The following is a 26,322-nucleotide window of genomic DNA, read 5'->3' on the forward strand; positions in this document are numbered from 1 at the left end:
ATATTTTGCCTAAAATTTCATTAAAGATACAATTATCGTGCTTTGAATTCTTCTCTAATTAACTAGATTCATTATTGTGTTCCAAATTAAGTTAAACTTATGTCTTACGTAACATATTAACAAGACTTTACCACCTTGAGATTGAGGGGAAGAGTTAGAGTACATCATGTATTATAATTAAGCTTCTCTTAGTTGTACCAACTGTCTGGGCCTTAGCTATAATGCCTGTTGTGTTTGTGTTCTGTTATGATTTTGCACATATTACATATAGCTCGCTCGGTGCATGTTTGGTTTTAAATTGAACGCCAACAAAGGGTTTGAGTTCCTTAACACGTGTCCTCGAATTCCAATGCTTTGAATGTGATTTTCAACTGAAAACCAAACATCACTTATACTTTCTCAATAACGTTAATTTCGACATAAAACAATGTGACTGCTCGTGAATTTAAATTTGAAATATTAAACGAACAAATAAGCAAAAGCAACGTATGTGCAAGAAAAACTAATAACTATAATAAACTTAGTTTGGGGAGAGGGGTAAGCCACATTGAAGAGGCAAACAGCAACAGAAATGCCTGGGGAGCTATGCACTAATCTCAATATGTGTTGTTTCAGGTGTGACATCTCCTTCATATATAGCAATCTTCAAAAGGATAAAGATAACAGAATCTAGAAGCAATTAGACCAGAACATACCAAAGCATTGTTTTCCTCATTGACATCAAGATACTCAATCAAGCCATCTCTTACAAAATCATCAAATGTGCGCACTCCATCTTGGAAGAGCAGAAAAATTGAATTCTCTTTTAAACCGATTTCCTTTTTTAATTTCAAGTTCAAGATAAAAACATATGATACACCTAAGATTAACTCTTTCATGTGATGCTCTTTGACTCTTGAAATTCCGTTCTCAGCAATGATAAAGGGACAACAAACTCTACCGGCATCAGAATCCAGGCAGACACGTCGCTGAAACATACTTTTGTCCATTAATACCAGAAGTACAACATATACATATAAATGCAAATCATAGAATAGATTTAGAACAAACATGTAGCTCCTAGTAAGGGAAAAGTGGAAACAACAGAACTAGAGGCAAATAGCATGTTCTTGACTTATACTCTGTATTAATGCACAGGATAAAATTGAAGCAATTTACAAATAACATTAATACTGAAAAAGCTATTACATTATTTATAATATTAAACACAAATTAAATCTAAAAACAAATAAGAAATTACCAACCAAAGCAAAAAAAAAAAGAATAACTCTACTAGGAAACAAAACAGTAGAAAGTAAAAATCAACTGCACCAGAACTATTTACCTGCTTTATATTGACATGGACACTCACAAACTTGCCAATTCTACCAGCTCGCCTCAAATTTCTGATTGCAGTGACAAAACAAATCGGTAAGGTTTACTATAAATTAAAATATAGTCAGTAAGGCATATTTTTAAGAACACTGCATTTGAAAAAAGTAGACTAATACCTGTGGCTCCGTGTGCTTGCCAAGGATCAAACCATAGAAAATGACAAGAAAGGAATCTGGTGCATGAAGCTCTTCTCCAGAGAGCACTTCCATGTCTTCAACACCTAAACAATAGCACTGTCCCAGAAATAATATAACACAATAAAATGTAAAACACCTAGAGTAAACAAAAACTTGAATGGAGACCTTGTGTTATCTTACATCTATATCAAAAAGCACCAAATAGTAGAGTAGTGATAAACACAATCCAGTTCCAATAATCACATAAATAACAAGATAAAAGTGCTACTGAGGAGCAAGAAAGACCATGATTAGCCCTTGCAAGCACAGAGTGTAGCTGAGATGCGTAAAAAGCCCTGAACAAAACCACCCATGGCCAAAAGAATACAAATCATTAGTTTAAAAGCACTCCTGGTATCAATCAAATTTAAAGCTGCTCTCACCCTTGGGGCCAGTGGCATGTATGTGAAATATAATTTTCCAGGAAATAAAAAAGAAGATATATCCTGGTAAAATCTAGGTATTCTTTTGGCCATTGCAACCTAATAATTCTTGAATAAAATTAAGTCCAGTATCAAATTGATAAACACTAAAAAAAAATAGGCTCACCTACCAACTTTCAAGCACACTATCTGAACTATTTTTGGTAGGAACTCTTTATGAATCATGATAAACTAGTTAGGGGTCAGTCACTGTAAGTCGTTTAAACCAACTCTCACCCCCCCCCCCCCCAACAAAAAAATATAACAAAATTTGTTCTGGGGCAGTCAACTCCTAAGTCCTAACAACTGATTATATACGTCAGTCAAACCAGTTATTGATTTAGCTCTAGAGACCTGATAACCAAATGCTCATGATTTCAGACCTCAATGCTACATGGTCATTAAATTAAATTGAATCACGGCACTAGCTGGGATAGGTTACTTGGATTAAAACATGTCATAATGTCCAATTGTAAGTCATGTCTGTTCAAAAGATGTTCAATAAATGTTTACAACCATACCCGCAAATCATTACAAAGTCTGTAGCAGCTAGTAACAGCAAATCATACTAATAAACAATAAAAGGAAATTTCGTCATCCCACAAAACATACCAGAGAAATTAAGGGGGCCTCCTCTTCATTAGTAGTAACATGAGTCATCAAAGCCAGGTTCTTTACTAGTCCACAAGCTTCACCTTCAGGAGTATCACAAGCACAAAGCATGCCCCACTATATCAAATGGGCTATCATGATTTCCTTGAGTGTACTCAACATCAACTAATTGGAGCAGCATACCTTTTCATTAGACAACATCAAATGAATCATCACTAAGATCGGCAAAAAATTCTGTGACGTTTGGTCTAACTACAACTTCTATTCATTATAAATACACTAAAAAGAAACTTAAAACATCAAAGAACTTAACAAGCAAATTAAGAGAAAACATTTGAATACTAATAGTTAAGAAATATGTAATTGAAAACATTAGATCATGTCTTTCAGGAATACCATCTACTATCACTGATGGCTTACCAATTCTGACATCCAAAAATCTGCAGCAAAACTCATTGTACATTAACTCATCAGTAGAACAATTTAAAGTGTCCCGAGCTTGCGAAGACAACAGAAAAAACAGAAAATGAGCCTCAGATTAACTAAAATGATTAACCAGAGTTGTGCCATCCACAAGCTAAAATCTTGACACCAATTTTCAATACCCATTTAGAAAACTATAGGATACACAATTGAACAACTATAAGTCCAAAAGTAAACCATCCTTTTACCTTAGATAAATACGCGGGTACCTAGAGGACGCAATTATCTCATTAGCATGAACAATTTTCTTTATATCGGTTTTCACAAAATAGTTAAAGGAATCCAATTGTTGCTTCACCAACCCTCTAATCAACAAACTCCAAATTCAGCAACAATCAGTTAGTGAAATCTAGTCATAGCCATTGGCATTATCATCTCTGAAATCATAGTGTAATCCATACTAAAAAACGAGTAGTTACCTCATGAAGAAGCTGGAACTTGTCACCAGCTGGAGCAGTCAGAAACTATTTGTCAATGCCAGAATCACCAAAAGGGTGATTGGACCTTAGTTGACAAAGCAAAGCTTAGCTTAGCATGTGTAAAATGTGAAGCAAAAAAAGAAAAAGAAAAAATGAACCCCACAAAAAGTTTAAGCTAGAAAAGATAAAGGAAGTTAAAATAACAGCAAAACACAACAGAAAGGGAGCATGTTTCCTACATTGTGAGAGAAAACAAAAAAACAAGTGCAAAGAGAAATGAAAGGAGGGAAGAAAGGATGACTCACTGGATGGTGGGTTGTTGCAAAGGATCATGTTTGAGACCCATCAGAAGGATTGAACAGTTGCAACAAGGTTCAGTGTTCAGTGTGCGAAGGCCACGAGGTGGCTTCACACTTTCACAGCTTCGTCCGCGTCTTGAACGGCGTAGAAGAGCTTCTTCACGATGGAGTCCTGACTCGTGGGAACGATGAGGCGCTGCGAGCTTCAGCAGCGTGCGGAGGCAGTGGGAGTTTTGGCGGCGTGCGGAGGTGGTGAGTTTTGGCGGCGTGCGGAGGCTGTTAGCTTTTACCTTAAATGCGTTTGTAGTCCCTGACAATATAGAAAAATATTGGTTTTAGTCCCTGGATTCTTTTCCAAAGCTTATTTAATCCCAAAAAATACACATTAGCATCTGTTTTAGTTCGTGTCATTAAGTTTTGCTTATGTGACTTATAGAATGATGACTAATCCTTTTTACTTTGAGTTTTTTTATTTATCTAATTTGACACAGTGTGATCCACTTATCCACACCCACGATTTTTATTGGTGTCGTATCAGGCCCTAATCATCATTTTAGACCGCTTCTCGCAAAATGTTCATCGACAACAACGTTCAAACTCTTCCTTTTTATATAGTAAGAATAGTGAGCCACATAAGCAAAATATAGTGGTCCCACTTTGTAAAATTAGATAAAAATACAAGTAAGAATAGTGACCCACATAAGCAAAATTTAACGATAATAGCCAAAACAGATAACAATGAATGTTATTCGGGGTTAAAAACGCATAAATATTTTTTCAATGACTAAAACCAATATTTTTTTTTTGTACACTGGAAAGATAAATTGCATCCGCCAGGGATCAATCCCTAGACCTCCCATACCCAACCCATATGTCCCCCAGCTTCTACCACTTGAGCTATCCTACCGGGACGACTAAAACCAACATTTACTTTCAAAAAAAAACCAACATTTACTATATATTTTTAAGAACTAAACATATTTAAGGAAAAAAAACCCAACCCACACTATAGTTTTTTAGTTGACCTTTTTTTAAACAAAATTAAGGTTGGTCCGACTCAAGGATGAACCAATAAAATTATTCACCTCATCCTCACATATGTTCATGTCATCCTCTTTTTTCAAAAACCCAAAAATATAAATATAAGCTTACATTTTCCCAATTCAATCCACCTCCACCTCAAAGATGGATTGAGCCAACAGTGTAGAGCCTATATTGAAATGTCTAAATAAAAATTTGTAATAGTTACTTTTTTAAAAAAATGTTTATGAAATATATTTTAAAAGATTAGATTAAATATTAACTCAATTTCTTTTTGATGAGGTAAAGATCATTTAATTTATTTGATTGAGACTTATAAATAAGGATCTCTTCGTTAAAAAATAGAAATTGCAAAACTGGTTTTAAAGTGGATATGGTTTGGTTTTAACCATATCCATATTTTGAACACCCCTAGAAATAAATAAGGATCAATCTACACTTATTAATGTATTTGAATATACTATAGTAAACATTTAATAAAAACAACTCTAATGCATTTCAAAAAAAATCAACATTAGATTTTTTTAAAATTTAATTAACATTATTTTAGTTATTGTAGCCGCCCAATTGGAATTGAGAAATTAGGAAAGTGCAGCTAGAATGTTCTGTTGTGTTCGGGACGTGTCCCACGCGTAACTCCTGCCAAAAGCTGTCTTAAGCCCCAAGACATTACCAAACCTATATATACAACACGCCTCTGTTTATTCCCTCCCCGTTCTCATAAGTTTTTAATAGTTCTTTCACAAACTCAAAAACCAATCTATCACAATATCTTATCTTAATCAATCCATGGCATCAGGGGGAACAGAAGCTTTTCCAGATTTGGGTAAACACTGCCAACACCATGATTGCCACCAGCTCGATTTCCTTCCTTTCACATGTGACGCCTGCAAGCAGGTATTTTTATACATTTCTTCATATCTCCTCTTTTTCCTTTCCTTCTCATCAAACTTCTTCCAATTGAGCTGTTTTATATTTAAAACACATTTAACATGAAACAGAATGATCAAGCAAATGTTTGGTTTGACGCGGGTCTAATTTCCTGTATTTTAATGTGTCAACGGAGAAACTAGAATTAAGCCAAAGCATAGGAAAATATTCAACTTTAGGTCTCTAATGTCGTATCTTGCCGAACCAAGCTCCCTTATAAAGACATGTTTGTCTCTTGGATTACTTGAGGGCTTTGGTGTTTATCACAGGATTAATGAGTGATTAAATATGTTATAATTAACTGATTTATTTGGGACTGCATTACATTGGTTTAATTAGGGGTTACAACTAGCTTGATTAATTTGAGGTTATAATCGTGGTCTGTAACCTTTTGCATGCCTTACCCGGCCCAGGTCTTCTGCTGGAGGATGGCGACTAGTGAGTATAAGCTAACCCCTCCCTGAGTCTAGATTTGGAGTTTCCAAACTCGAGATGTACACAGACCTCCAAATCCTAGTCATTTAGCTTAAGGACTCCAAGTCTAAACCCTCTCTTAACCCGAGTTTGGGGATTTTCAAACTCGAAGGTCCAGTTTTATATTTAATAAAAAATTAACATGAAACAGAATGATTAACATGTTTTGCAATGACAGGTATTTTGTGTGGAACATAGATCCTACAAGTCTCATGCATGCCCAAAACCTGACCACAACAGCAGGAAAGTTGTTGTCTGCGAAACATGTTCCATGTCCATTGAGACCACAGGCCAAGTGGGACAAGAGGAGGAGGAGGCACTTTTGAAGAGGCACCTCAAGTCTGGGAACTGTGATCCCAACAAGAAGAAGAAACCCATCTGCCCTGTGAAGCGCTGCAAGGAGGTTTTGACATTTTCTAATGCCAGCACCTGTAAAACTTGCCAGGTGAAGGTGTGCCTCAAGCACCGTTTCCCTGCTGATCATGCTTGTGGCAGGGTAGCTTCAGCTTCCATATCATCTTCTGCTGCTGTTAATGGAGGGTGGAATAATAGGTTCTTGGATGCTCTTGCCTCAAGGATTAAAGGACAAGCCTGCACCAAGAGTGCTGAACGTCGTTCTACTTCTCCACCTAGTACTCCTTCTGTTAAGGCTTATTGATTCATACTAATGTGTAAAAACCATGTGATTCTTGAGTATGTTGATTTCAAGTGCAATTTGAATGTTACATTTTACATTACATCCAGAATGCCATTGTACTGGGATTTGCTTTGGAGTAGCTGTCAATGTTCCCATTCCCATACAAAGTAAACGCATCAATAGATTATATCTTTGTTCATAGATACAATCCCTGAAATACAATGTACTACATCTTTTGTTTTCTGGTTTCAGTTGTGTCGCTCTTCACACGGTCACACCTGATTAAAATTTGAAACTTATGGGGGTTCTGGTTTAGTTTTCCTTATCAGTGTGTTCTAAAGATTTGAAAATGAAGTGATGAAATGAATGAGATTTGTAATACAGTGTAAGTTAGGCTATATCTAGAAAGAGCCCAAGTGAAAAATTACATGTGATTTATGGTGAATACAACAAGCAACTTACCTACATATCATTGCACCTTTCTTTCCCATTGTCTTTCAAAACATACAGGCTGTAACAACTAATAAGTAACTTAATACATAATAATCTGTTTTACATATTTGCTGTTGTTTCTCTAATTTCATCCAAGGTGATAGCCTGCAAGGAATGAAAAAAATTGCATTTAAGTCAAGTAAAATACATTTACATTACCTATGTCATGGAGCACAAAACCAACACGGCAAAAATCAAATTTTCAACAAAAGTGAATTCAAACATTACCTGTTCCTTGCCGGCAAAATCGTTCTCAGGAGTGAGAAAGAGCATGCAGTGGCACTCCTTCCTGCCAAACAAAATCAAGATGTCAAAATACAATACCTAGGGGTGGGGGGATTTGTGGCTCATGTTTCATTGAATAAATTCTTAAAACAAATTTCTTGTCAAACATCAAAAACACAAAATAAAGGCCTTCATTGATAACTATACGCCAATGAATATCAGAACACTATAGTATTACTGAACAAAAGTCAAAACAACTAAAGCTACTATACTGCCTGTGCCTCTGAACAAATATATAAACTACGAAAATCAGTCAGCTTTGAAACCTGATAACTAGAATGTCTCCACAACAGTTTTTGGCCGAGTTTATTATGATCTACCTCTTGAAGACTTGAACAAATATGTATTAACAAGGTAAATGAGATGATGACCATAAATCTGTTAAACACAATTTTCATAGAGGAAAGAGTCATCAAGACAAACACCAAGAACATAGACGCTTATTGGTTGCCATTATGTTTACTTCTCTTCAAGCGTAAAGACAAGACTCTAGCCTCTTGTTTCATAACCACAAATGATACATAGCATCTATAAAAAATTATATATAATTTGTTTTCTGAACACTATCAATGCCTGATTTAGTCATATTCTTGTAATAAAACTTGATCCTCGCAAATGAAGTAGCTTCAAACTTTTGATAACTTGTTATTATAGAAGGCACACATGTAACAACTAAAAGATATGTCTACCTCTCTCTCATTGGAACACATGGGCAATTCCAAAATCCCTGTTGCGCCTCAGCAGGTTTATCATCATAATGCCTAAAAGACAATGATTGTGGGTAAAAAAAGGTTAGAAGACATCAGCACTGATCAAACTATGCAAAAGCACTACCAGAACTATAGTATTAAGCAAAAACTTATGCTTGATAACAAGGTAAAAGAACAGGCATTTACCGGCAAGGACACAGTGGTGCACCCAATGAATCTTTATGGTCAGCCAACCCCTGTTCAAAAAGAAATAATATATGGAAGAAACATTCATTACTGAAGAAAATAACTGCTTACAATATATGCACATGTGGACATATGTAGATTTATTTTCATCTACCATTTCATTAATTGAATTTTGTGTTACTACTTACTATAAGAATATCGTCTGTCTTTAGACATCATAATAAGACATTATGACATTGTTTGAACCCAGCTAGTGGAAAAAGCTCTTGTTTTTGTTGTTGTTATTACTGGAATATAATATTGCCCATCATATGACAATCTGGGGAACTTATTTTCAGACTTTGACACTTTGTATAATTTCATGCCAATCTTGATGATTCAAATAACACTTGGTGTTCGGTAAAATCTTCCTAAATGTGCTTTTGGTATTAATATCAAGTTGCAAATATAGTGTTTACTTATCATCATCATCATTAATTTAGTAAGGTAAGGTGTTATGATATTGTTAGGGAAGAAGAAGAAGAAGAAGAAGAAGAGAGAGAAAGGGAGAAAAGAGAGAAACTGAGATAGAACTAGAGAGATAATCAGTAACAGTTCATTCATAATCCCCTGCAATTAACTCTATGGGAGTATATACTATCTCAATGCCAGCTGTCAAACTACTATAACAGCTGTACTAATTGTATCCTAACTCTTTTTAACAGTACTATATGCACCATGGGCATCAGATATTATCATAGTTTCTGAAACAAATCAGTGAACCAAATTCTAAGAAAAGATATAGAAGGCAAATGCAGCTTGAAGACATCAGAGAAGGTAACATTGCTTAACACTTTAACAGAAACTGAATAGCCACCCTAAAAGGCTTAAGACTTAGCTATAACATCAACTAATTTCTCTCCTTTAATCTAACTTTCTTCTTTCTCTGTATAAATCCTTTCATCCAAAAAAAACAAGATTTACTAAGCTCATAGCTTAGTGTTCACCATTCAGAAGTCTAAATTAGGTGCAACCATCATTTCAATCCTTGATAGTTGATACCCTTAAGATTCCGAAAACCCTGCTAGAAAGATATACAGAAGAAAAACCTAATATTTGTAACTAGTCCCTGGCTTAAAAAATACAAGCTACACCTCTACATCCCAAAATGTTTTGAACTTGAAGGGAAGGTGATGGGAAGTTGGGACTTTGGAATTAATCATGGATCCTAATTATGACCAATCTCTGGCTTCTAAAACAACCTAAGACTAGGGTCCCCCACAGAAGTTCCCAGCTTTCGAATTGAGTAGGTGGCAGGCAGAGTTAAAATTTATAGCCATTTGATAAGAATTTCATAGTAACGTGAAGAAATGAATTGCTTAAGAATGTAACGTAGAGAAATTTTGGAAAAAGAACAATAGCAGGAAAATGTTCCACACAATTTGGAGCACTATAAATGAGCTGAAAAGTCAATTTTGTGCAAGTAATGCAGGTGGCTCCTAGTATAGATCTACACTGCACTGGTAAACTACTAAGACAAGTATAGATTCCACAAGGAAAGCTTAAATTCATGTAGAGATATGCCCTTTTTATCGTTCTAATGCAACAACCGAACAACAGATTTCCCATGACTCTCAATTCTTACAGAACTCAATGACAGGGCAGGACTTACTAGCCCAGGATTCATATCATCAACTACAGGGTATGGAATTTTGAGATTTTTATTTGACAATGCCCTCTACTCCAACAAATAGGGAAAACATCAATCAAAATTAAAATTCATATTAATAGGAGAAGTTATGAGCTGAAGATAGAGCATGTACCTTGATAACAACAGAAGTAACACTCTTGTCCACACAAAAGTATGTTCCTGATTTACGGGCATATTGCTCTGAGAACTTCCTCATAATTTCAATAGATTTTTCTGATGGTTCCACTGAAAGAACCAGCAAATTATTACCATAAAAAGGCAACATTAACAACTTACCAAAATTGAAAGCACAACCATCACAGAATTAGGCTACATAAAACTGACAAAAATGAGGAGCCATAGTTTCCAAAAATTCTTCTTTTTTTAAACACACACACACACTGCTTGTGCAGCTGACAACCTATCCAGTCAAAATCTAAAAAGCTTTCAAATTTGGAAAACCCGGAGCTTGAAATTAAAACCCAATTCACAACTTGCAAAGTTAATTGCGGAATAGAAGAAGAAACAAAAACTCAATATCAGAATTGAGTCAGAGACATTTCCACAAACAGCTTCAGGATAACACATTGATGAAACTATAACTACAACACACAATAGAGAACCACGAGCAACACTTAATACTTAAAGCATTGATTCAAAATATACAATAAAACCCAATTGGGTCATCGAAAATCAAATCAGAATCGGTAAGGAAACAAGAAAAAAGGAGTACAATAAACCTCATCAGAGCATTGGAAAATGAAGCTTACCTTGAGCTCGGACAACGTGGAGATTGCGGTGGCGCCGGAGAGGGGAGGCAACGGAGGGAACGGTGACGGCGAAGGAGCAAGCTTGGGAGGTCATGGCCGGTGATTTTCTTCTGCAAAGAAGGGAAATGGTTTTTATGTGCTCTGCGTTTTATATATGTTTTTGTTAATTTTTGTGTGAAGAGAAAATGGTAATAAAAATTGGGATTATCATTATTAGAATTTAGAATAATAGAATTCTTCATATTGATAGATTATGGATACACACCCCTTTTTTTATACACTTCATTTTCACATCTTTTTATTTCTATCTCTCTCCTCTTATCATTTATCACATCTTATACTTTCTCACTCTTACTTTTTCTTTTCTTCCTATCTCTCTCTTTCTCCACCTCATTCCACCTCATTTTGAGGTGTGAATCAATAATTATTATTATGGAATAATAGAAAGAAAGAAAAAAAGTTGAGTAAGTGGGAGCCACTCATTGTAGAAATATCTAGGTGCGTGGTTATCATCATCATCATCATCTAAGCATCTAGTATATGAGAATTGACATTGAAGTTTGGAGTTTCAAGTTTGAACCAACCATTATTGTTTGGACTCTTGGCTCTCTTCATCTTCTTATCCACACCCCCATCCACATCATCCAATTAGTAGTCCCATCATGATTTGGAGTTTTGGATGACTCAGTTTAAATGTAAGAGTGAGTCGACATGATCTTAGGCAAGGGTTTCATACATATTTGATATTTCCGTGTTGCTCATGTTGTTTTTTAGATGGAAGTATGATGATTTTTTACCTTAGCAATGAGCTATGTCAATTAATGCAGAATGTGACATAAAGGTTTTTTTTTTTTAACAGACATAAAGGTTAAACTTGTGTGATCAGACTAATTTTAAAATGAAATCTGATCGGTTGTAATGTGTTTTTACTTTTTACTATTTTCAATGATCTAAATGGCAGCCAAGTTACACCAAACAGAAAATGTTGGCACATCACGTACGTTTGGATTTTTATGGCTGATGTGATTTATTGGATGAATGTGCATTAGAAATTATGATTCTATTTTATGAGATATTGAATATTGTCTTGAACTAAAAGTCAAATGTGCACGCAATTCAAATGGTATTACTGAACAAAAGTCAAAACAACTAAAGCTACTATACTGCCTCTGCCTCTGAACAAATATAGGAGTATAAACTAAGAAAATCAGTCAGCTTTGAAACCTGAAAACTAGAATGTCTCCGCAACAGTTTTTGGCCGAGCTTATTATGATCTACCTCTTGAAGACTTGAACAAATATGTATTAACAAGGTAAATGAGATCATGACCATAAATCTGTTGAACATAATTTTCATACAGGAAAAAGTCATTAAGACAAACACCAAGAACATAGACGCTAATTGGTTGCCATTACAGGAGAAAGGGGAAATGGAGGTGGTGAGTTGAGGAAACAAGAAGCTGCGGGATTCTCAGTTGAGGAATCAAGAAGGTGGTGATTTAATTTTGGGGGAGAGAACCCTAATTTTTTCCAATTTTCTTTTCCCACCCAATTTTCCCTCCCTTTCTCATTTTTTAGCTTTCTTCTCTCTGTGGCAAGCTGAATGGCAACGTGTGATGTGGCAAAGGTGGAAATGGAGACGAATCACTATTCAAGGTGTGGAGATAACATTACCGTGTTTTAAGTCTCTGTAATATAGGGACGACAATGAGACGGGGGAGGTGGCGGGGAGTGTTTTCCCGCTCTGCTTCCCTCCTATGTCCATGTTCACATCTTTTATTTGCATGACATATTTTTTTTTTATAAGCAAAATTGTATTGAATATGAAGTACAAGAAATACTTCAACCCAATACAAATGAAAAAAGTTAAAATTGGAATGAAAAAATAACAAACAAATGCGAGACAAGCGGCATACTAAGCCTAGTCCAATATTAGCACGACAGGATAAATTCTTGGAAATGGGGGGAAATGGAGAATGAGAGGAGAGATTTGCTGGAGATGATGGAGAAGGTTTGAGTGCAGTGGTTTGCCGAAAAAATGGTGGAGGAGGGGTGAAAGGTGAGAGGAGGAAAGTGAAGAAGATGGAAAAAGGAAGAAGGATTAAATTTGATGGAAGAGATTTTAAATGACTAAAACTTATGTGTGAATTATAAGTGGGCGTCTATAGATGACTAGGATTGTCATGTGTGCTAGTGACTTAGTAAAAAATATTTCCAAAATGTTTATACGTCATAAGAACTATTTTCAATCAAATACGGTTTAAGGAGGTTAAAGAAAATCGATTTGATCCGAGTTGGCACATGTTGGCCTAGGAATAGCTCCCCTGGTGGGGGGTTCTAATTTTTTTATCAGCTATTAACCTTCACTTAAAAATTAAAAAAAAAATTAGAAAATTGTAATTAACTGTTTAAGTTAATAAAATTCTCATCTTCTTACTCTTCCATCTTTATCTTCTTTCCCACAACTCAAACCAGAAATTCATGAATCACATCATCATCTTCTTTTATAAGTTTCAAACACAAATCTAAGAAGAAAGGCCCAACCTTTTGAGGCCCAACCGAGAATTGAGAGCCTGCAACGAGAAATCCAGAATCAGAGCAAAGAAGATGCCTAATTTAGCGTGGTGACGACGTTCTGAATCTGGTGTTTTATTTATGCCTTTTTAGTTGATGGATTGAGATGAGGTGGTGGCAGATCTAGTGTGGAGGCTGAGTATGGTGTAGTGTGCTCCTGATTCTATAGTGACCATCTTCCTCCTCCTCGTCCTCTTCACTGTTACATGAAGACTGACAATCATCGTCACAAGGTTCTTTACTCGCGAATAGACCTCGAATGCTCATTACATCGCTATGGAACTAGGCGGTTAAATGTGGAATACGATATTTTGTCTTTTATTGAAACAAATTTAATACCATTTTAACATAAGAAGTATGTTATTGTAAATTTTGTTTAAATTGTTTTGAATTTTCGCCTCCCATTACACTACTTCTTGGGTCCATCCTTGCATAGAGATGCAGTGAGAGAGAAGAAGGTTGATTGTAGGGTTTCTTAAGGCAAGAGAGGAAGAGAGATGGAAGTAAAGGCAACGGACCTCTAAGGAGAGGAGGACGGTTTATTTGGATTTACTTGTCACACACCATGGGCTGTGTTTTCTTATGGGCTAGAGTTGTTTGCAAAAGTTCATTACGGACTTCTTCAAACAACATAAAATGCAGAAAGAGGATCTTGGATTCATCAGAAATTTTTGCTATCCATGTTTACTGTGGAAGAAAGAAAATAAAAAATGGAAAAAAAGAGTATTACAAACGTAAACATCCACCATAGTGTATATTACCTGGACGGGGTTCACTACTCTGAAGTAGCAAACAGGTGGCTTGCTACACTCATTGAGAATGGCTGCTTCTCTAATGCACCAGGTTCTATAGGGGTGGTTTGTAAGGATTTAACATTATAGTTCAACTAAATCTCAATTTTTGAAATGTCAAATTATGTTGGTACATTTAAAAAAATTAACGAAATAAAGCATTAGATAAAAAGCAAAAGGAGCATTTCAATTTTTTTTAAAAAATGAAATGAAAGAGAATAGTTATAGAAGTCTATTTTGTTTAGCTTCACTGTACCAAACTTTACCTGCTTCACAAATATTCTATTATCTTACCCCTTTAGATAAAGTAACAGATTCATCATATAAAAAGCATAAGTGTGTCCCACAGGTGCTACACTCACTAATCATATAGTAGGAACAAAAGAAAAGTTTGTATAAATAGCTTCCAGAAAGTTAGAAGCTAAAAGCTAGAAGTCTAACTCATTAGCAGGCTAAATGCTAGAAGTTTATATGATAGCTTTAAAAGAAGTGAAACAGAAAATGGGTCTTGTAAGTTTCATGTCTCTTGTGTGCCCCAATTGCATGTTTTGTTCCGTAGTCATTCACTCTAGTATTTCATTTTTATAATCCTGCAATTTATCTAAGGTATCATGATCTGTTTTGCATTTCATGTTAGGTAATGTCCCGACAGTTATTAACAATCTTCATCCTGTTTTTCTTCATTCGGTCTTGCAATGGGGAAGGCGAACTGCATCGTCTTCCATAGCCATCCTCTTTGTTTTTTGTGATAGTAATTCTCTTGGTTATTGTGGTAATTGGTGTAGTCGTTCTCAGAGACCTAACATCGCCTATAAACTCAATGCCACCAATCGACTCAAACCCACAGAAAGAAGAAGTTGAAAGAATAGGAACTTTAATATGAACAAATAGCAGTGGGGAGCAGCGGTACCATTTACAAAGGTTCATTTGGTAGATGTAATTCTGCTATCAAGAAGATGGTTGATTTTTCCATCATGAAGGTTCTTTACTCGCGAAAAGACCTCGAATGCTCATTACATCACTATGGAACTAGGCGGCTAAACATGGAATGCGATATTGTCTTTTATTGAACCAAATTTAATACCACTTTAAAATAAGAAGTATGTTATTGTCAATTTTCTCTAAATTGTTTTGAATTTTCGCATCCCATGACAATACTTCTTGGGTCCGTCCTTGCATAGAGATGCAGTAAGAGAGAAGAAGGTTGATTGTCGGGTTTCTTAAGGCAAGAGAGGAAGAGAGATGGAAGTAAAGGCAACAGACCTCTAAGGAGAGGAGTACGGTTTATTTTGATTTACTTGTCACACACCATGGGCTGTGTTTTTATGGGCTAGAGTTGTTTGCAAAAGTTCATTACGGACTTCATCAAACAACAGAAAATGCAGAAAGAGGATCTTGGATTCATCAGAAATTTTTGCTATCCATGTTTACCGTGGAAGAAAGAAAATAAAAAATGGAAAAGAAGAGTATTACAAACGTAAACATCCACGAAAGTGTATATTAGCTGGACGGTGTGCACTACTCTGAAGCAGCAAATGGGTGGCTGGCTACACTCATTGTGAATGTCTCCTTCTCTAATGCACCAGGTTCTATAGGGATGGTTTGGAAGTCTTTAACATTATAGTTCATCTAAATCTCAATTTTTGAAATGTCAAATTATTTTGGTACATTTAAAAAAATTAACGGAATAAAGCATTAAATAAAAAGCAAAAGGAGCATTTCAATTTTCTTAAAAAAGTGAAATGAAAGAGAATAGTTATAGAAGGCTATTTCGTTCAGCTTCACTGTACCAAACTTTACCTGCTTCACAAATATTCTATTCTCTTGCCTCTTTGGATAAAGTAACAGATTCATCATATAAAAAGCATAAGTGTGTCCCACAGGTGCCACACTAATCATATAGTAGGAACAAAAGAAAAGTTTATATGAATAGCTTCTAGAAAGTTAGAAGCTAAAAGCTAAAAGTCTAACTCATTAAGTTTATATAAATAGCTTCTAGAAAGTTAGAAGCTAAAAGCTAGAAGTCTAACTCATTAGTAGGCTAAAAGCTAGAAGTTTATATGAATAGCTTTAAAAGAAGTGAAACAGAAAATGGGCCTTGCAAGTTTCGTCATGTCTCTTGTGTGCCTCAATTGCAGGTTTTGTTCCATAGTCATTCACTCTAGTATTTTAGTTTATATAATCCCTGCAATTTATCTAAGGTATCATGATGTGTTTTGCATTTCATGTTAGGTAATGTCCCGACAATTACTTGCAATCTTCATTCCGTTTTTCTTCATTCGGCCTTGCAATGGGGAAGGCGAACTGCATCGTCTTCCATAGTCATCCTATTTGTTTTTTGTGACAGTGATTCTCTTGGTTATTGTGGTAATTGGTGTAGTCGTTCTTAGAGACCTAACATCGCATATAAACTCAATGCCACCAATCGACTCAAACACACAGAAGGCAGAAGCTGAAAGAATAGGAACTTTATATGAACAAATAGCAGTGGGGAGCAGTGGTACCATTTACAAAGGTTCATTTAGTAGATGTAATTCTGCTATCAAGAAGATGGTTGATTTTTCCATCTCAGAAAATGAACTTCGCTGTTTCATGAAGAGCGACAACCATCCTCACAAGGTTCTTTACTCACGAAAAGACCTTGAATGCTCATTACATCACTATGGAACTAGGCGGCTAAATGTGGAATACGATATTTTGTCTTTTATTGAACCAAATTTAATACCATTTTAACATAAGAAGTATGTTATTGTAAATTTTGTTTAAATTGTTTTGAATTTTCGCCTCCCATGACAATACTTCTTAGGTTCGTCCCTGCATAGAGATGCAGTGGGAGAGAAGAAGGTTGATTGTAGGGTTTATTTGGATTTACGTGTCACACACCATGGGCTGTGTTTTCTTATGGGCTAGAGTTGTTTGCAAAAGTTCATTACGGACTTCTTCAAACAACCGAAGATGCAGAAAGATGATCTTGGATTCATCAGAAATTTTTGCTATCCATGTTTACTGTGGAAGAAAGAAAATAAAGAACTTTGGCAGGGACATAGGTAAAGATACAGTGTCATCAAAGGTTTTATGACAAATTTTTTTTCACTTCCTCAATTTTGCTTGTTTCCTCTTCTGTGGGAACATCTCTTGGTGTCATATAATACCGCATCTTAGAATCTGGTAGGCTATATGTCTGCTTCACCATGAAGTCTGACGCGCGGTTTCCTTGTTTGTAGATCTGTTGAATGGCTAGGCTGTTCAGGTTAAATTTTTTCTTGTACTCTAAAATTTTCTTAAGCTCTTCACAATCGCAGTGGGTTGCCAATAATGCCGGGTTATTCAAAGCATTGGCAATCTGCTCGTTGTCCGTGTACACGATTAGATCTTTGAGCCCCTCTACTTTTTCCACACACGCGGGGATACCCTCTGTCATGGTCATCCTTTCAGTCTTATGTGGTTGATGTATATTATCAGCCTCATACATCTTGCTATACCCTAAAAGCCAATTGCAGTCGTGATCTCAAACGATTCCGGATATTGCAGCATGGCCTTTATTGTAGCCTCCATAAAGATGAAGATCGAAAGATCCCTTTGGTGGAATGGTAAACTTGACCATGATGTTGTATAATGAATAATAAATAAGTAAGTACAATACTGGGCGTATATGCCAAGGACAGGTTAAGAGCAAGCCGAAAGATCCAACAAATAGACACTTCTTATTTAAAAGACGATTCGGCGCAAGCTAAAAGTGACCAGTGCAGTGTTGTTCTATGTGATGTTTGGTATACAACAATCAAGAATGCATGATTTAGTATCTTATACAACCTCAATAAAGACCTAGGGTGTAGAAGATCATAACATGTTTGATTCAGCAGATTTGGATTCCTATATGTCCACTCATGCGGCACTTCATTGTGCGAGATATATAAGAATTTACAGCAATCAAGAATGCATGATTTACTATCTTATACAACCTCAATTTAAGTTACATCATTGTATTATCATATGAATAGGTGCCAAACTGCAAATATTGTCTAAAAGTGAACAGTGCAATGTTGTTCATGTGATGTTTTGTATACAGCAATGAAGAATGCAGGATTTACTATCTAAAAAAAAAATCTTAAAAAAGTGAAATGAAAGAGAATAGTTATATAATGCTATTTCGTTTAGCTTCACTGTACCAAACTTTACCTGCTTCACAAATATTCTATTATCTTGCCCCTTTGGATAAAGTAATATATTCATCATCTAAAAAGCATAAGTGTGTCCCACAGATGCCACACTAATCATATAGTAGAAAAAAAAGAAAAGTTTATATGAATAGCTTCAAGTCTAACTCATTAAGTTTATATGAATAGCTTCTAGAAAGTTAGAAGCTAAAAGCTAGAAGTCTAACTCATTAAGTTTATATAAATAGCTTCTAGAAAGTTAGAAGCTAAAAGCTAGAAGTCTAACTCATTAGCAGCCTAAAAGCTAGAAGTTTATATGAATAGCTTTAAAAGAAGTGAAACAGAAAATGGGTCTTGCAAGTTTCATCATGTCTCTTGTGTGCCCCAATTGCAGGTTTTGTTCCGTAGCCATTCACTCTAGTATTTCAGTTTTTATAATCCCTGTAATTTATCTAAGGTATCATGATCTATTTTGCATTTCATGTTAGGCAATGTGCCGACAGTTACTTGCAATCTTTATCCCGTTTTTCTTCATTCAGCCTTGCAATGGGGAAGGCAAACTACATCGTCTTCCATAGTCATCCTCTTTGTTTTTTGTGACGGTGATTCTCTTAGTTATTGTGGTAATTGGTGTAGTCGTTCTCAGAGACCTAACATTGCCTATAAACCCAATGCCACCAATCGACTCAAACCCACAAAAGGCGGAAGTTGAAAGAATATGAACTTTATATGAACAAATAGTAGTGTGGAGCAGCGGTACCATTTACAAAGTTTCATTTGGTAGACGTAATGCTGCTATCAAGAAGTTGGTTGATTTTTCCATCTCATAAAATGAACTTCGCTGTTTCGTGAAGACCGACAATCATCCACACGAGGTTCAGCCGCCTAGTTCCATAGCGATGCCACCTAGTTCCATAGCGATGTAATGAGCATTCGAGGTCTTTTCTCGAGTAAAGAACCTCGCAATGTGAGGATGATTGTCGGTCTTCACGAAACAGCGAAGTTCATTTTCTGAGATGGAAAAATCAACCATCTTCTTGATAGCAGCAATACGTCTACCAAATGAAACTTTGTAAATGGTACTGCTGCTCCACACTGCTTTTTGTTCATATAAAGTTCATATTCTTTCAACTTCTGCCTTTTGTGGGTTTGAGTCGATTGGTGGCATTGGGTTTATTGGCGATGTTAGGTCTCTAAGAACGACTACACCAATTAACACAATAACCAAGAGAATCACTGTCACAAAAAACAAAGAGGATAACAATGGAAGATGATGCAGTTCACCTTCCCCATTGCAAGACCGAATGAAGAAAAACGGAATGAAGATTGCAAGTAACCGTCGGGACATTGCCTAACATGAAATGCAAAACAGATAGACAGATCATGATACCTTAGATAAATTGCAGGGATTATAGAAATTGAAATACTAGAGTGAATGGCTACGAAACAAAACCTGCAATTGGGGCACACAAGAGACATGATGAAACTTACAAGACCCATTTTCTGTTTGACTTCTTTTAAAGCTATTCATATAAACTTCTAGCATTTAGCCTGCTAATGAGTTAGACTTCTAGCTTTTAGCTTCTAACACCCCATTGGCCACTGGTACTGGAGCTGCAGTGCCACATCCCTGAAACACAGATTAGCAGACACAAACTGATATCAATTGAAATCAAAGTAGAAAAATAAAATCCCATGGTATCAGAGATTGCCGAGAGAGAAAAAAAATGAGAACTAGCAACAATAGATTAGGATTAATAAGAATATCATACAACAACAAAAGTCTTATCCCACTAATTGAAGTCGGCTATATGAATCACACTACACCATTGATCTCAATCAAAAATCAAAAGTTGAGGGATACTATTGATAAGAGAAGTGCTAGAAACAAAGTGTTTCCCTTCTCTCCTGCACAATACTATTATCTCTCACCATTGATATCAAGGTTAAATTAGTATTAGTAGAGTTTAAATTAGTACCACTCTTAAATTAGTATATCACACTACACCATTGATCTGGATCAAAAATCAAAAGTTGAGGGCTATATGAATCACACTGTTTCTGTATCATATAGCTAATTTTTTCCCTTCCCCATATTTTGCTAAAGCTTTTCTATCTTAGATAATTTTTCAATAGGGGTAAAGGGTTTCGAAGGTTTCCACAACTGCAGTGCAGCTGCAATTGTGGCCATTTAACCTGAAATTCTTTGCAATTTATATTAATAGCAACAAGACTGCAACTGCCACCCCACTGTATTATCTATATCACTAGAGAGAAAGAGAGAAAGATGAACATAAAGAAGGAAAGATTCTAAGTGTGAACATGCATGCTATTTGGGATCGGACGCCAGAAATTAACCCCTTAGTACGATACTATACTCATCAAGCTTCAATCAATTATACCGTCGTTGTTAGTCATAACTAGGTGAGTACTATTCTAGACGCCTCAAATCCCTTTGGTAAGACGATGCTTGTTAATTAGCTTCGACCAAAATAGCTAGCGAACTACTAGTCAAGACGCCTGAAATACCCTTCATACTCGTCTAGCTAGCTAGCTTTGACCAGCAACATTCAATGAAGATACAACCAATATATACAACATTCAATGAAGATCCTCTCGTGCCGATCAAGTATGTCTCGAGCACATCCAATTTATCGATTTACGCAGGAATTACTCGGGTCAGATGACAACAACCAACTTACATACCAACCGATTTGCTCATAAAATATCTTAGAGAACTAACTAGACTAACCCGTGCGTGAACACCCGAGTAACAAGGAAGGTTCCTTGTCCTACTTACCCTCTCAGTACTCGAGCTACGCTATCTCAAGATAGCAACCCGCATGAACCAACATGGTCAAAAGCATCACTACCTGAGAGCCCACGCGCTTGGGACATCTTTTCGGTAGGATGACATGTCCCATTACACCAAGACAAGAAGTCAAGAGGCACACATAGTCCGCAAAACTATTGTTCAGTTCACTAGTGATGAGTCGAATCACACCCACAAGACAGTCGGGACGCTTGCCAAAACCAACATAATTAACCAAGTGAGCTAAACACTACATTGCCACACAACTAGACCGCTAAACACTACATTGCCACACAACTAGACTACGCTAATTCTTGCACTTGATCAATCCTCAAGCCAAATCCCATGAATAGCAAGAAGCCTAACTAGATCCTCATCATCAAAATCGTTCATGCTTAAAGCAAGTCAAATGCCGCGCGCGTGTTTGTTTTAAATGTTATTATAATAGAATTGATTTAGAGTTGATATGCATCATAAGTTAAAATTTCCTAAGTCCAATGTTAAAATATTACACATGTTGTCTAAACTATAATGATATGATTTTACCATATAATTACTTTAAGAAATAGATTTGGACAAACTCATTTTATTTAAATCAACTCCATTAATAACATTTAAAACAAATACTCATTTTTTATTTTATGTTTTCTTCAGAACCCTCATGAGTGTCAAGAAGAAAACCGGAAGAAAAGTTTCAAGAAATGTAAGAACGACTGATATGGCAATGCTATATTATAAGTTATTTTCTTACATTAACTTTGAATATTTTCCCGAAGAAAATGATGAGAAATCATTGAAGGTGAAGATCTCATTATGCACGAGTACACTAATACATTAATTGTAAAAGCCACATGATCGCATACATAAATAAATTCACTATCGAAATTAAGGAAGAACAAAGAAAACGTCCATCAAACAAATTATTCTGGTTTATTCTGTGCATATCAGATTATCAATCAAACCTTTTGACCGACAGTTTGATTTGCATGCTCAAGTTTAGTTCCACAAGTTAACTCCATTCAGAAATGATTAAACATAGATCGATGAAGCTTATCAAAAAAAAAAAAAAAACATAGATCGATGAAGAAAACCTGGAGAACCAGAAAGCTGAAAGCATATAACCAAACAAACATACCAGAAAGAAAACTGTAGACATGGTTTTCCAGGGCATGACCAAGTCAATCCACACTCAAAGTTGCAAGAGACAAACAAAGCACACTTGAAAATGAAAAGGAATTAATTGAAGAACAGAAACCCGTTCAGTGTGTAAACTCTTTGAAAGCAAATATGGGTTTCACCTTTCCAGAACCTCAAGAACATACAATAACACATATTCAATATCATTCTACATATCCATACAAGAATATATTATAGTACTCACAGCTATATATATATGGTTTTCCAGAAAGACATGCATCCCAGATAAAAGTGAAAAACTTTATAAGTTATAACCAAGGTCATGACATAGATGATAGATCTAACAGAAAATTCTATCCTCTCGTCTTAGCTTGGGATCAACATATCCACAAATACAAATTAAATATAAAATTAAGAGAGTAATTTTATTACAAGGAAAACCAGAGAATACTAGCTACTATAGCTCAAACAGTTCCACACACACAGTAACACATGATATAAAAAGCTTGCAAAGTTTTCACTTTTGAGATACAAACCCTAGATGTGTAGATTCAAGAACTTTACCTGAGGAAAAAGGAAGAACCCACATCAAGAAAAAAAAAAGTTTACAAAAAGAACATTGGAAAGCAAATTAAATATAAAGTAGAGAACTCAAATTAACTTGCTTGCTTGACTTAGCAAATTAATTTAGAATCGGACCAAGATGCTTGATTCCCCAGAATGAATGAAGAAAGAGACAGTACCCACATATCCTTGTTCAGTCAGTCAGAGCTGACTATAGGAAGGAACAAACCAGGGTTGCAGAGAAGAAAAGGATGGTGGTGTTGTTGGAGTGTAGTGGTGGTAGATTTTGCCTTCTATCTCTTCTTCTTTTTCTTCTTCTTTTTCTTTGTTGGTTGCTCGTGACTTGTGATGAGGAGTGGTGGTGGTAATGATGGCGCCTTTAGGTATGTGGGGGTGGTAGAGTGCTAAAGCGAGGATGATGATGTGGGAACAATGATGGCGATAGAGAACATAGCAGAGAGACATGATGATGATTCTGGCTGGCGTTGAAACAGAGGTACCAAGAGACGAGATTCAACGATTTTGTGCACACAACCTTTCTTTCTTTATCTCTCTACTCTATACTTTCTGACATGCTGAGTGGAGAGAGTGAATCCATTTATGAAACCTAAGCTGGTCTATACCCTCTATACTATTATAGTACTCATGAGTCCTGAAAGGGAATAAAATAAAAAATATGGATAAATCACACATTTTCTTATTCTTTTTATCTCTTATAATTATGTGATATCGTATATTAAATTCACTAGTGTGATAATTCGTACGCTGCACAGAATTTTATGTTAATTTTTTTTTAAATAAATAAATTAGTTTTCATATATATAATTTTTAAATTATAAATAAGTCAATCGTGTATAAGTCAACTGTGTAGTAATATATGAAGAGAAAAGTAGAATAAATAAATGAAATTGTATTGTATACATGAAGACCCTTTCTTGAGCGCACTCTAGAGAGAGCTACATATAACTGACTATGAGTGAAGACGAGCCTCAGAAGGGAGAGTCCAACCTGAGATAATGTTTGTCCTTAACTTTTGTTTATGGTCATGGTAAAGCATACTGCAATTGAAAACTGTTTTCTCATGAATTTTATTGGAAATTTGGAATAAGAAGGAACCAAGTCCATTCTTAAAATGTGCATTTTGTCATTAGCGTTTATTCTTGTGATAAAAGTTGCACCCATGGTTATTAAAACCGGACCGGCTAGTTCGACCGTTAAAATTGGGAACCGGACCAGTTATCGGTCCAAAACAACTAGATAACAGGAGGGAAGAAAAACTGAACGCAAACCGAGCAAGAACCGTTCGAACCGGTAAAAATCGGCGGCTCAGGTGGTTCAGGCGGTTCTTTCAAAAAACATTTTTTTTATTTACGTAATGGGCTCAGCCCATAAAACAGTGGGAACGAGAAAAAAAAAAGAGACAGAGAAAAAGGGAATTGAACAAAAAAGTCAGAGAAAGAGGGAAGAAGAAATGTGAGCTTGAATGGCCATTGAGAGAACTAAAGGCAAGCCATAGTGACAGTTAGATGCAGGGGAAACGAGGAATTGAGAGTTGTCGAAGTTGCAGATCTGTGATGAGTTGCTCAGCTTGAGAAGTGCACCAGCTTTCAGAACCACAATTGTTTTGTCTGGGAGGTGAGGAGAGAAGTAAGAATTTGGCTTATATATATGAAGTACTAAAAGAAAACCCTAATTTAGGTTTGGGCATTGACAAATGAACAAATTAACGAAACATCAATACAAATTATGCTAAATGTAAGACAAGAACAAATATGTCACTAAAAGTGATGTGAGTAGAACGAACAACAAGTCCATACCACTCAATAATTGTTTATTTGACAAATTTAGGTTTTTGGCCAATTTTAGGGTCCAGGTCGGGTTTAGGGTTGATTTTAGGGTTTTCAACCGACTTTAGGTATTCAACCGATTTTAAGGTTCGTGTAGGGTTTATGGCCGATTTTATGTTTTACGACTGAATTTCAGGTTTAAGGTGAATTTGAGGGTTCGTGTAGGGTTTATGGCGGATTTTAAGTTTTACGGCCGATTTTAGGTTTAAGTCATATTTTAGGGTTTATGGTCGGTTTTAGGGTTTATGGCCGATTTTAGGGTTTTCGGCCGATTTTAGGTTTTCGGCCGACTTTCAGGTTTAAGGTTGATTTTAAAGTTTTACGGTGATTTTTAGGGTTTAGGGCCGATTTTAGTGTTTATGGCTGATTTTAAATTTTTCGGCCGAATTTAGAGTTTTCCGCCGATTTTAGATTTTTCGGTCGACTTTTGGGTTTAAGGGTCTATTTTAGGGTTTTCAGGCGATTTTTAGGGTTTAGTGCCGATTTTAGGTGTTTCATCCGATTTTAGTGTTTCGACCGATTTTAGGTGTTTTGACTAATTTTCACGTTCAAGTCGACTTTTGTGTCGATTTTACGTTTTTCGGCTGATTTTGGTGTTTTAAGCTGTTATTAGAGTTTTTGAGAGAGATGAGGAAACACCTAAAATCGGCACTAAACCTAATATGCAGTAGCTGGCCATATCATATCACTAAACGTTGCACATGATGAAATTGAAAAAAGAAAAAGGGTAGAGAAGCATTCCAATAGAAAACGTTGGAGAAACATTGAAGTATTCGGATCTGCTCCTTCTTTTTTTACAATGCGGTTATTCAAGACTTATGGAAGATAATATCATTCTAAAGGGCTATACAAGTGGACTAGGGCTTCTTGGTGGCTTGTTGTTGGGCTTTTACTTTTTGAAAACTAGTTTAGGCGTAACACTCATCCATTATTGATTTAGTTGTCACAAAAAGAATAAAAATTTAATGACTAGCGAAAATAGCTACCCAACCACCACTTTATAATAAAATTAAAATTTTAACTCTAAATCTTGAATTATCTACTTTAAATCTACTATTTTGGTTATGAAATTTTGTGCAATTTTTATTTTTAGTATGAACTTATGTATATTGTTTTTTATTCAATATTACCTTATATATTATATATTTATTTTAAAATATTATTATTTACTTTTTCGATGTATCAAAAAAATATTATTATTTAATTTATATTGGTAATATCGGTTCAGCCACAGTTTAAGTACGTTCTGGTTTGACCACCGGTCCGGTTTGACCTTCGGTCCTGTTTTAATATTCTTGAGAAATACAAATACGGAAAATTCTAGAAATCAACCCCTTTATATACGGAAAATTCTAGAAATCAACCCATTTTCAAATTCTAGTAGCAACCTTTTCATTTTCTCTCTCATTGCTCCTTACCCTAATTTTACTATTTCGTTACTTCTTCAATCAACCCTTTTTCA

General features: G+C 35.7%; 2 protein-coding genes and 1 long non-coding RNA gene across 8 annotated transcripts; 1 reads left to right on the forward strand and 2 right to left on the reverse strand.

Moving 5' to 3' along the window:
- Positions 1-491: 491 nt before the first annotated feature.
- On the reverse strand, positions 492-4,239 carry LOC130739280 (uncharacterized). Of its 5 annotated transcripts, none has more exons than XR_009019825.1 (6): positions 3,792-4,235; positions 3,487-3,571; positions 1,692-2,767; positions 1,491-1,607; positions 1,325-1,385; positions 492-968 (listed from the first exon to the last, which is right to left on the reverse strand). It is a non-coding gene; the product is annotated as an uncharacterized LOC130739280 (long non-coding RNA). The 5 variants fall into 5 exon arrangements; XR_009019822.1 differs by having other exon boundaries at positions 1,491-1,846; positions 2,585-2,767; positions 3,792-4,221; XR_009019824.1 differs by having other exon boundaries at positions 2,585-2,767; positions 3,792-4,217.
- A 1,291-nt stretch (positions 4,240-5,530) lies between these two features.
- On the forward strand, positions 5,531-7,118 carry LOC130739281 (zinc finger AN1 domain-containing stress-associated protein 12). The gene is made up of 2 exons (XM_057591533.1): positions 5,531-5,723; positions 6,409-7,118. The coding sequence occupies exons 1-2, from the start codon at positions 5,616-5,618 to the stop codon at positions 6,886-6,888; spliced, it is 588 nt and encodes a 195-aa protein (XP_057447516.1). The 5' UTR covers positions 5,531-5,615; the 3' UTR covers positions 6,889-7,118.
- A 91-nt stretch (positions 7,119-7,209) lies between these two features.
- Positions 7,210-11,156, reverse strand: LOC130739282 (ferredoxin-thioredoxin reductase catalytic chain, chloroplastic). Of its 2 annotated transcripts, XM_057591534.1 has the most exons (6): positions 10,980-11,156; positions 10,343-10,455; positions 8,541-8,590; positions 8,334-8,405; positions 7,588-7,648; positions 7,210-7,464 (listed from the first exon to the last, which is right to left on the reverse strand). In XM_057591534.1, the coding sequence occupies exons 1-6, from the start codon at positions 11,071-11,073 to the stop codon at positions 7,420-7,422; spliced, it is 435 nt and encodes a 144-aa protein (XP_057447517.1). In that variant the 5' UTR covers positions 11,074-11,156; the 3' UTR covers positions 7,210-7,419. The 2 variants fall into 2 exon arrangements, with proteins under 2 accessions (XP_057447517.1, XP_057447518.1); XM_057591535.1 differs by lacking the exons at positions 10,343-10,455; positions 10,980-11,156 and adding an exon at positions 10,130-10,318 and having other exon boundaries at positions 8,334-8,388.
- Between the last annotated feature and the right edge of the window lie 15,166 nt (positions 11,157-26,322).

Source organism: Lotus japonicus, chromosome 2, assembly GCF_012489685.1.
Source record: "Lotus japonicus ecotype B-129 chromosome 2, LjGifu_v1.2".
Taxonomy (NCBI): Eukaryota; Viridiplantae; Streptophyta; class Magnoliopsida; order Fabales; family Fabaceae; genus Lotus; species Lotus japonicus.